The 12,704-nt window shown below is 35.7% G+C and overlaps 1 protein-coding gene across 1 annotated transcript in view; it reads right to left on the bottom strand.

The window, feature by feature from the left end:
* The window catches only part of BBS4 (Bardet-Biedl syndrome 4), a 62,450-nt gene that overhangs the window by 44,052 nt on the left and 5,694 nt on the right, over positions 1-12,704 (bottom strand). The window contains exon 2 of the mRNA XM_014780896.2: positions 9,537-9,588. Coding sequence (XP_014636382.1) covers positions 9,537-9,588 — 52 coding nt within the window. The remainder of the gene's footprint in view (positions 1-9,536; positions 9,589-12,704) is intronic.

The following is a 12,704-nucleotide window of genomic DNA, read 5'->3' as shown; positions in this document are numbered from 1 at the left end:
GCATTTCCCCGCAAGGCCCTGTAGATAGCCAATCGCATTTGTTTCTGATATATCCTTCTGGTGTTTCTTTTTGCAAAAATAAGCACATACATCTTTTTTATTTCCCTTTCTTTCTTATAAAAATGTAGCATATGGCAAATACTCTTTTGTACTTTGTTTTTTTGTACATAACAATTTATCTTGGAAATGACTCTGTATCAAATCACAGAAATCCTTTACTCTTTTTCTAGTTGTATAGTAGTACTCTATTATGTGGATATACTACAGTTTATTCACCACTCTCTTATGTATGGGCATTTAAGTTGTTCCCAATATTTTACAATCATCAACAATGCTGCAATGAATAATAATGTGAATAAGGATTTGTTTATTGTTAGAGATATTATCTTCAGGGTAAAGTCCTAGAAATGTGATTATGGGGTTTTACTAGATATTGCCAAATTCCATCCCAAATGGTTGTAACGCTTTCGATTCCCACCAGCAATGTAAGACAGTGCCTGTTTCCCACCACCTCACAAATTGAATGTGTATTCATACTTTTTAATTTTAGCCATCCTGATAGGTGAGAAACAATATCTTAGTATAGATTTAATTTTAATTCCTCTTATTATGAGTCAGGTTGAACATTTTTTTCATATGCCCAAAGGTCATCTTTATATCGTGTGTGTGTGTGTATGTGTGTAAACTGTGATCGTGTCTTATCCATTCTTCTGTTGAGTGTTTGGTCTTCTTCCCCCACCCCAAGTTTTAAGAGTTCTTTATATATTAGGGATATAAGCCATTTATCTGTGATATATGTTGCAAATATGTTCACCCAGTATGTTATCTCCCTTTTGTCTTTTCTTATTGTGCCTTTTGCCATGCAAAAAAATTTTTTATGAAATCATATTTATCAATCTTCTATTGCCTCTGGCAATATTTTCTTTTAGTATTTCCATGGTTATGTATTTTACATTTAGATTAGATCTCGGACCCATTTGAAATTTATTTTTGCATATAGTGTGCAGTATAAATCTAGTTTTTTCTTTACCAAAATAGGTATCCAGTTGTTCTAGCATCATTTATTAAAAAGTACATCTTTTTTTTTTTTTTTTTTTTTAAAGATTTTATTTATTTATTTTTCCCCCAACGCCCCAGTAGATAGTTGTATGTCATGGCTGCACATCCTTCTAGTTGCCGTATGTGGGACGCGGCCCCAGGATGGCCGGAGAAGCGGCGCGTCGGTGCGAGCCCGGGATCCGAACCCGGGCCGCCAGCAGCGGAGCGCGCGCACCCAACCGCTAAGCCACGGGGCCGGCCCAAAAGTACATCTTTTACTCCAGTAATTTGAGATGCCATATACTTTATCATATACTAAACTGCCAAATGTATTTGAGTCTATTTCTGGACTTTCTCTGTGCTTTCCACTGGTTTCTCTTCTATTCATGTACCAGTAATATACTGTTTTAATTATAAAGGCCTATAGTATTTTTAATATCTGTTAGGGAAAATTGTGAACTTTATGCCAATAAATTTGAAAACTTGCATGAAATTTAAAAATTCCTTGAAAGACATAAACACCAAAGCTCAATCAAGAAGAAATAGATAATCTGTTTAGCCTTGTATCTACTAAAGAAATTGAATTTGTAGTTGAAAACATTTCTACAAAGAAAACTCCAGGCCCACATGGCTTCATAGCAGCATTTCAGTAAATATTTAAGGACGAAATTAGTCAATTCTCTACAAACTCTTCCAGAAAATTAAAGAGGAGAGACTATTTCCCAAATCATTTATGAGATGGTCAGCATTACCCTATACTAAAATCAAACAAAAACATTATAAGAAAAGAAAACTATATACCAACAGCCTTTGGGAACACTGATGCAGAACTTCTTTAAAAATTTTTAGGAAATCAGGGGCCGGCCCTGTGGCTTGGTGGTTAAGTGCGCGCGCTCTGCTGCTGGCGGCCCGGGTTCGGATCCCGGGCGCGGACCGACGCACCACTTCTCCGGCCATGCTGAGGCAGCGTCCCACGTGCAGCGGCTGGAAGGATGTGCATCTATGACATATGACTATCTACTGGGGCTCTGGGGGAAAAATAAATAAATTAAAAAAAAAAAATTTTTAGGAAATCAAATCCAATAATACATAAAAGAGAAAAACACATCATATCTGTGTGAGTTTTTTCCCAGGATGCAAGGCTGGCTCGATATTCAAAAACTGATCAATGTAATTCACCATATCCATAGAAAAGTAAAACAATATGGTCATCTCAATAGATATAGAAAAAGGATTTGACAAAATTCAACATCCATTTGTGGTAAAAAGCGCTCAGCAAAGTAGGAATAGAAGGAAACTTCCTCAACCTAATAAAGGGCATTTACACAAAACCTACAGCTAACATCACACTTAATAGTGACAAAAAGAATGTTCTCCTGTGAACAAGGTTTTCACTGCTCTTATTCAACAACACATTGAAGGTCCCAGCCTGTACAATTAAGTAAGAAAAAGATAAAGACATACAGGGGCCAGCCCAGTGGCATAGTGGTTAAGTTCCCACGTTCCACTTTGGTGGCCCAGGGTTCACGGGTTTGGATCCCTGGTGCAGACATATGCACCACTTATCAAGCCAAGCTGTGGCAGGCATCTCAAATAAAATAGAGAAGGATTGGCAACAGATGTTAGCTCAGGGCTAATCTTCCTCACCAAAAAAAAATAAATAAAGACATACAGATTAGAAATGAAGAAATAAAATGATCTCTATTCACAGGTAACACCCCGTCTACATTTTAAAAATACCAAGAATCTAGGGCCAGACCTGGTGGCCTAGTGGTTAAGTTCAGCACACTCCGCTTCAGCGGCCCAGGTTCAATTCCCAGGCGCAGACCTACACTGCTCTGTTAGCAGCCATGCTGTGCTGGTGGTCCACAAACTAAAAAAAAAAAAAAAAAAAAAAGAGGAAGATTGGCACAGATGTTAGCTCAGGGTGAATTTTCCTCAGCAAAAAAAATAAAAAATAAAAATACCAAGAATCTATGAAAAAGCTACTAGAATAAGTAAGTCTAGCAAGGTTGCAGGAAACAAAGTCAATATATAATCATATTTCTATATACTAACAATGAACGATTGGGAATTGAAATAAATAAGAATTAACATGTACCATAGCACCAATAAACATGAAATACTTAGGTATAAATTTAACAAAATATGTGCAAGAGCACTATGCTGAAAACTACAAAATGCTAATGAAAGAAATCAAAGAACACCTAAATGAATGGAGAGATATATCATGTTCATGAATTTAAAAACTCAACATTGTTAAAATGTCAACTCTCCCCAAATTGATCTATAGCTTCAATGCAACTGTTATCAAATTTCCAGAGGATGTATTGTAGAAATCAACAAGCTAAAACTTATATGAGAGGCAAAGAAACAAGAACAGCCAAAACAATTTTCAAAAAGACCAATGTTGGAGGGCTAACAACACCTGATTTCAAGATTTACTTAAAGTTACAGTAATCAGTGGGCTACTGGCAAACAGATAAACATATAGATATATGGAAGATAATAGAGAGTATAGAAATAGACAATTATATAGTCAATTGATTTTCAACAAAGATGCGAAATCAAATCGATGAAGAAAAGATAGTCTTTCCTATAAATCATGCTGAAAGAGTTGGAGATCCATGTGTAAAACAAACACCTCAGTCTATACTCTGCACTATACAAAAATTAACTCAAAATGGGTCATAGATACAAATGTAAAACTTAAAAGTATAAAACCTCTAGGAGAAAACGTAGGAGAATATCTTTGTGACCTTGGGTTAGGCCAACATTTCTTAGATATTACACCAAAAGCATGATTCATAAAAGAAAAAAATTGATAAATCAGACTTCATCAAAATTAAATATATCTGTTCTTCAAAAGACACTGTTAAAAGCATGAAAAGTCTAGTCTCAGACAGAGAAAATATGTCCAATCACCTATCTGACAAACACAACTTGTTTCCAGAATATAGAAAGAACTCTCAACCTTTAATATTAAGAAAACAAAGAATCTTGGGGCCGGCCCCGTGGCTTAGCGGTTGAGTGCGTGCGCTCCGCTGCCGGCGGCCCGGGTTCGGATCCCGGGTGCGCACCGAGGCACCACTCCTCCAGCCATGCTGAGGCCGCGTCCCACATACAGCAACTAGAAGGATGTGCAGCTATGACAGACAACTATGTACTGGGGCTTTGGGGGAAAAATAAATAAATAAAATCTTTAAAAAAAAAAAAAAAGAAAACAAAGAATCCAATTTTTTCTAAAGTGAGGAAATTTAGACACTTCACCAAAGAAGACATAGGGATTATGGATAAGCACATGAAAAGATGTTCCACATCAACAGTCTTAGGAAAATGCAAATTAAAACAACAATGCTATACCACTATATATCCACTAGAATGGTTTTTTTGAAAAAAAAAAACTGAAAGTACCAAGTGCTGACATGGGTGTGAAGTAACCGAAGCACACATACTTTGCAGATGGAAATACAAAATGATATAATTACTTTGGAAAACAGTTTGGCAATTTCTAATAAAGTTAACTATATACTCACAGTACTATTCAGCAATCCCACTCTAAGGTACTTACACAAGTGAAATGAAAACATGTTCACACAAAAACCATAAGTGAACGTATACAGCTGCTTTATTTGTAATAGCCAAAAGCAGAAAACAACCCAAACGTCCTTCAACTGATGAATGGATGAATAAACTGTGGCATACACATAAAACTGAATACTGCTCATCAACAGAAAGAAACTCAGACACACAACAACATGGATAAATCTCAAAAACATTATTCTAGGTGAAAAAAGCCACTCAAAAGGTTACATAATGTATGACTCCATTTATATGACATTCTGGGAGAGAAAACTATAGGAAGAAAAAGAAAAGATCAACGGCTGTGGGCAACAGGGAGTGGAAGGAGTTCACTACAAAGTCACGGTGAATTTTTGAGGGTGATTAAGCTGTTCTATGTCTTGATTGTGGTGGTGGTGGTTAATGACTATTTTCATTTGTCAAAACTCCCAGAACTCTATAATAAAAACAGGTGAATTTTACTGTATGTAAACTATACATTAATTACCATGCAAACACCAGTCAAAACAAAACTAGAATAGCTATATTATCATCAGACAAAGTAGACTTCAAACAAGAAATATTACCAAGGATAGAAGAGGGACATTACATAATGATAAAAGGGTCAATTCACCAAGAAGTCAAACAATCCTAAATGTATATGCATCCAACCACATCTTCAAAATAAACAAAGTAAAAACTGATAGAACTGAAAGTAGAAATAGACAAATCCATAATTATATTTGCATAATTTAACACTTCCCTCATTAAGGATATCAGTATCTTTTCAGAAAGGATATTAATATCTGTATCAATAAGTACATAGAACAACACTATCAATCAACTTGATTTAACTGACATTTATAGAATATTCCATCCAACAGGAGCAGAATATGCATTCATTTCAAGGCACATGGAACATTCACCAACAGAGACCACGTTCTGGGCCATAAAACAAACCATATAAAGTATGTTCTCTTACCACAATAAAATTAAACTAGAAACCAATAACAAAAAGATATCTGGAAAAATCTCCGCATGTATGGACATTAATCAATACCTTTCTTAATAGTCATGAGTCAAACAGGAATACAAAGGCAATTTTAAAATACTTACAATTGTATAAAAGTTAAAACATAACATTTGAAATATGTATGAACCAGTTTAGCACTGTTTAAAGGGAAATGTGAAGTACTCAATGCTTATAACAGAAAAAAGAAAGCTATCAAATCAATGATCTAAGTTTCTACCTTAAGAAATTGCAAAAAGAAGAGCAAATTAAACACAAGAAAATATTGGATAAGAGCAGAAATCAATGAAATTGAAACAGAAAAGCAATAGAGAAAAAGTAATAAAATCCAAAGCTGGTTCTTTGAAAAGATCAATAAAATGTATAAACCTCTAGCCAGACTGATCAAGAAAAAAAGAGAAAAGACATAAATTATCAAAATCAGGAACAACACAGGGAACATCACTACGCGTCCTTTAGACATTAAAAGGAAAATACAGGCATATTACGACCCTTATGCCAATAAATTTGATAACTGAGAGGAAATGGACAAATTTCTCTGAAAGACAAACATTACCAAAGCTCTCTCTAAAGAAATATATAACTGGAACAGTCCCACATCTATGAAAGAAATTGAGTTTGCATTTTATCTTCCAACAAAGAAAAACCCAGGCCCGAATTGCTTCACTGTTATATTCTAGTAAACATTTAAGAAAGAAATAACACCAGTTCTATAGAAAATCTTCCAGGAAATGGAAGTAGGAATAATTCCCAACTCGTTTTGAGGCCAGCATAACCCTGATACTGAAAACAGACAAAAGCATCGCAAAAAAAAGAAAAGAAAACTATAGACCAACATCCCTCATGAGCACAGACGCAAAAATCCGTAACAAAATATTAGCAAATTGAATCCAGCAATATATAAAAAGGTTAATACATTATGACAATGGCAGGTTAATCCAGAAATGCAAGGTTGGTACAACATCCCAAAATTCAATCAATGTAATTCACCATATCAACAGATAAAATTATGGGTTACGGAAGCCAGAAATTAAGGGCAGGTTAAGGGCAGGTTATACCTTTGATATTTTAGGTGCCTATGTCACCGCCTTGCACAACTTCAGAGGCATCATCTATATTGTGGTCACTGTATTCTACATGAATGATACACCTGGCACTGTGCAACACAGTGGTATTGCAAACGTGTGACTGGTTGCCCAAAAGGCAATGCAACCTTGAGCTGGACTAAAAGAAAAAAAAGATCCAGATGAAGAGATTTTATCCTCCAAACATTCCACTTGGCTCTGTTCACACCATACCTGGAATATTCTATTTAGTCCTGAACTCCATACTTCCAAGAGGTCCAACAAATTTCAGCAGAGGACCAAAGCAATAACAGTAAAAGAGTTCTAAACATTTCATATGAAAAGAGTTGAAGAAACTGGAAATGTTAAACTTTCAGAAGAAAAGACCTAGGGAGCATACACTACACTTTAATTATTTGTTTATATTCTATATGCCTTGAAGGCTGTCAATTTCCTGAGGGCAGAAGCCATGCCCTATTTATCTTTGTATTCCAAATACCTATCACAGGTTCTGGAACCTGGTAAGTACTCAGCTGTATGAGGGGTTCAAGAACAGGAAAAACTCAACTTCCATAATAGAAATCAGAAAGTGGTTGTTCTTCAGTGGGGAAGAAAGAAAGAATTGATTGTGGGGCACCACAGCACTGTTAAATTTTATAGCATGACATGTCAAATGTGTCCCTTTTCCCCACAGCTATAAACTTTCTATCTCATTAGCCTGAATTGGGCATGCGCCAATACTTTTATTTTTTTTTTGCGAGGAAGATCAGTCTTAAGCTAACATCTGATGCTAATCTTTCTCTTTTTTGCTGAGGAAGATTGGCCCTGGGCTAACATCCGTGCCCATCCTCCTCTACTTTATATGGGACGCCGCCACAGCATGGCTTGACAAGCGGTGCATCGGTGCGCGCCTGGGATCCGAACCTGCGAACCCTGGGCCGCGAAGCAGAGCGCACGCACTTAACCGCCGCGCCACCAGGCTGGCCCTGGGCATGTGCCAATTCTTGATCTGTGTATACTAATTACAATTCTCCTGGACTGGGAGTCAATCAAACCACACGGTTTGACTCTGGAGGAAGTGTGGAAAGAATATTGGAGAGACAATCACAATACCTACTACCCTCTCCTAACCAGCCAAATCACCCTGGTGATTAATGAAGTGACAGCACAGCAACACAATTCTCATGTCCAGAAATGGTGAAAAAAATACTAGCAATTATGTTAGATATTGGCAGAATTACACCTAAATTTCACAAATAATCTAAATTATAGACATACTGCTCTTTCAATAAAAGATGCAATCATTTATGTATTTTGGATACAAATACTTTATCAGATGTGTGACTTGCAAGTGTTTCGTCCCATTGTGTGGCTTGTCTTTTCATTCTCTTAACAGGGTCTTTGCAGAGCAGAAGTTTTTAATTTAAAAAAAAAATCCTATTTATCAATTTTTTCTTTCATGGATTGTGCTTTTGTTATATCTAAAAACTCATCACCAAACTCAAGGTTATATAGATTTTTTCCTATGTTTTCTTTCAAAAGTGGTATAATTTAGCATTTTATATTTAGGTCCATGATCTATTTTCTGTTAATTTTTGTGTAAGGTATAAAGTCTGTTTATAGGTTCATTTTATTTTATATGGATACCCAGTTATTCTAATGCCATTTGTTGAAATTACTGTTCTTTCTCCATTGAATTGCCTTTGTACCTTTGTCAAAAATCAGTTGACTATAAAAAAAAAAAGATGCAATCATGAAAAACTCTTTGAAAATACATTCCTTGGGCCGGCCCCGTGGCTTAGCGGTTAAGTGCGCGTGCTCCGCTGCTGGCAGCCTGGTTCAGATCCTGGGCGCGCAAGGACACACCACTTCTCCAGCCATGCTGAGGCCGCGTCCCACATACAGCAACTAGAAGGATGTGCAGCTATGACATACAACTATCTACTGGGGCTTTGGGGGGAAATAAAATAAAATTTAAAAAAAAAAGAAAATACATTCCTGAAGGCAATCATATTTTCCAACAACTTGTATTATAATTTCAAAGAGTAACAGAAATGCCCCAGGTAAATTAAACAATTTATTGACAGAATCAAGTTTAAAACTCTTCGCAGACCACAGGAAAATACATGCTGCAAAAGGGAGAATAGCCTGGTAACCATAACTCAGGTACGCAGACGAGAGCTCACAGAAGACCCTGGGCAAGCATGCCCCTTCCACTCACCTAGATAATGATAAATCAATGAATAAATAATAAAAGTTTCTTCTGCTAAATAAAAAGTTCAGGGATTACATAATGCCTGACGAGTAGCAAAGACACCCAGTCCTAGACATGGAGAATATCCAATATAGTTACCTACAACCCGATGCAAACCCTCCCAAGACTGTTTAGGTTAACAAATGAAGGAATCTGTTCCCCTAAATAAAACATACATCATATCTCTATCAGATTTTAAAATGCAGCTTTTTACAATATAGGTCCTCACCTAGTTAGGCTTCCCAGACTCAATTTTTATAAAACCTCACACTTATTCAACGTAAACGTGAGATTATTTGAGGCCTGCTATGTACTATGGGAACTTTACAGTGGTTTTTCCACAACTAGAAAATTAATATACATTTACATAATAAAACCCCATTTAAACACATTTACAGATAAAATCAATCCCCTAATATCTAACAGCTCCATAAAATAAAAGCTAGATATGGCAGTACATTTAGACTATTACTGTTTTTCCCCAACACTTACATTTTAAAAAGCTCTAATGCGTATAGAATAGAAGAAAGACTCAATAAGACAGAGAAATCTGTGCAAATATATGCATACAATGAAATTGCATACAGACCTTTTTTCAGCCGGGGTTTTTGAGATTCAGCAGATGCAGAAAATTGAGTTCTCTGAAATGAAAGAAGTCTATGTTAAAGCACCACCATAAATCTTGATAACCTAAAGAAGCTTTCAAATAACCATAATCGGTAGCTCTCTGATCATGCAATTAATCCATTAACTACATACAGACACAAAAAATTATTTTTAATATGGTTTAAAAAAACAAATGTCAAATCGTAATTTTGCTATCCAAAGTATTAATAATGTATGATGCATATACTTATGTTTATTTATAATGTGTAATTATAATGCATGATACAATGTGCACAAATAAATGCACTAAGTTCTTAGATACCACATATTAGCATTATACTTAATGCTATACTTATCAGGCCAAACCAAAAAAGTGGTAACTTGATAAACATAAGCTTATGAGGTCATCTACACAGAAATTATCTAGCACTCAATTCTAGGAGGGAGTTTTTTTAAAGGGACATTATTTAATATAATAGATACTATCTTATACTATAACTGCAGAAAATCTTCAAATGGATTTTTCTTATACATATCTACCTCCTATGTTATATATGATATAGTATGATATAAGCAAAAATAACAGCTGAAAATTTCCAGAAGTAATGAGACACTAATCTTTAAATTCTGGATGCTCAACCAATCCTGACCAGGTTAAACGAAAATGAATCTACACTTAGCTACATCATAGGGACCTGTACCAGAGAAAATAAGAAAGCAACCAAAGAAAAACATATCCCCAGATTACCTACAAAGAAAGGACCATTAGATTGAAAGCTGACTTCACAACAATTAAAAATGGAATATCACATTAAGAAGTTATAAGAACAATTACTCCCAAGTGTCGGGTGCTAAGTAAACTGAATGTTAATCCAGACACAAGGTCAGCAAACTATGGCCTGCAGGTCCAATCCAGCCTGTTTTTATATGGCCCACAAGATTTTTTTACATTTTTTAACAGTTAAAAAAAATGTAATATTTCATAACACATGAAAATTATACAAAATGCAAATTTCAGTGTCTATAAACAGAATTTTATCCTAACACAGCAGTCACACACATATTTACATGCTGTCTATGGTTGCCTCTGCACTACAACTGCATAGCTAACTTGCGACAGAGACTGTATGGCCCACAAAGCCCAAAATATTTATTATTGGCCCTTTACAAAAACAGTTTACCAACGCCTGATCTAAACTATTACACCAATCAAAACTAACTTTCAAGAACAATGGCAAATTAAAAGGATTTTCAGACAAATAAAATTTGAGAGTTTTTAGACTCACTAAATAAACTTTTAAAGGATATATACTAGGAAAAAGGAAAATAACCCCAGAATGAGGGAGCGGAACGAGCAAAGGAACTGGTAAAATATGGAAGTATTCTAAGCATCTACTGACTGAATAAAACAAATAAAAAAGTATAGTTTGTGGTGCTGAACTGAGAAATACAAAAACTACAAAACTAAACAGCAACAGCATGAATTGGCAGAAGGCAACTGGTAATAAAGCATTCAACGACCCCTGTATTATTCAGATTTAAGTTTGAAATTTAAGTTAAATATGTATTATTAAAAACTTGGGGTACTCACTAAAGGAAGACTAAAGAATAGAGCATATAACTTCCAAGGAATGAAATGAGAGGAGCAGAAGGGAGAGAAAAGGAACCAAACTCAGCCAAAAAAAAAAAAGCAAGAAAAGAAGGAGAAAAAAATGAAATTCTCCAGTTAAAAAGACAGATTTGGGCCGGCTCCGTGGCTTGGCGGTTGAGTGCGCGCGCTCTGATGCTGGCGGCCCGGGTTCGGATCCCGGGCGCGCCCCGAGGCACCACATCTCCGTCCAACCCGAGGCCGAGTCCCGCGTACAGCAACTAGAAGGATGTGAACCTACGACATACAACTGTCTACTGGGGCTTTGGGGGGAAAAAATGAATAAAAAAAAAAAAAAAAAAATCTTTAAGACAGATTATCAGGATGGATGTTTTTAAAAATCTAGATGTATGCTATGTGTATAAAGACATATCTAAAACACAATAGTAAAGAAAAACAAAGTAAAAGGATTGAAAAAGATACATCAGGAAAACAGAAACAAAAAGATAACCAAAGAAGCAACATTAACACTAGACAAAATATGGGCCAGCCCCGTAGCTTAGCGGTTGGGTGCCCGCGCTCCGGAACCCCGGGCGCGCACCGACGCACTGCTTCTCCGGCCATGCTGAGGCCGTGTCCCACATACGGCAACTAGAAGGATGTGCAGCTATGACATACAACTATCTACTGGGGCTTTGGGGGAAAAATAAATAAATAAACAAATAAATAATTAAAAAAAAAAACACTAGACAAAATAAACTTCAAGAGAAAAGGCTTTATCAGGGAAACGAAAATGAATTCGAATAGATTGAAGACTAAACAGAAAAGGCAAATTTTAAAACTTTTTAGAAAAAATATAGGGTAGGGAAGGATTACTTCAACAAGATATAAAAGTATAAATCAATTAAGAAAAGATCTCAATATTCAACTAGATTAAAATTAAGAACTTCTCTTCCAAAAAGGAAAAGTGAAGATAGAAAACTAAGAGAAGATAACTGCAATACAAAACAAAACCAAAAAAATGACAAAGGATTAGCAGTCAGAAACTATAAATAACTATAAATCAATATGAAAAATAAACAGCAAAGTAGAAAAATAAGCAAAACATATGAACCAGGCATTGCACAGAAAAGGAAAGAAGACAACCAATGATGCTATACTTCATTAATAATCAGGGAAATGTAAATTAATATCACATTAAGACTTCATTTCATATCCACCATATTGATAAAATTTAAAGCTATGACAATATCAAGGATGTAAGCAACAGGAACCAGTGGTGGTAGAAGCATAAATTGTTACAACCACCTTAGCGTTTCCCATTAGTAATAAAAGTTGAAGGTGTACATACCCCATGATCCAGCAATTCATTCTAGGAATATTCTAGAGAAATCATAGATCTGGAGACAATTACGTGTAAGAATGTTCATAGCCAGGGCTGAGACACTCTTATTCCTTAGATTTTGCACTCTAAGCACCTCACTTGCCTTACCGTAATCCTGGCCCTGTTTGTAGCAGCATTCTTTTTTTTTTTTTTTCCGCTAAGGAAGATTCACCCTGAGC

Source organism: Ceratotherium simum, chromosome 3 (genome assembly GCF_057802395.1).
Source record: "Ceratotherium simum simum isolate JZ-2026a chromosome 3, ASM5780239v1, whole genome shotgun sequence".
Lineage (NCBI taxonomy): Eukaryota > Metazoa > Chordata > Mammalia > Perissodactyla > Rhinocerotidae > Ceratotherium > Ceratotherium simum.
Note: the sequence above shows the minus strand (reverse complement) of the source record. Positions and strands in the feature narration are given on the sequence as shown.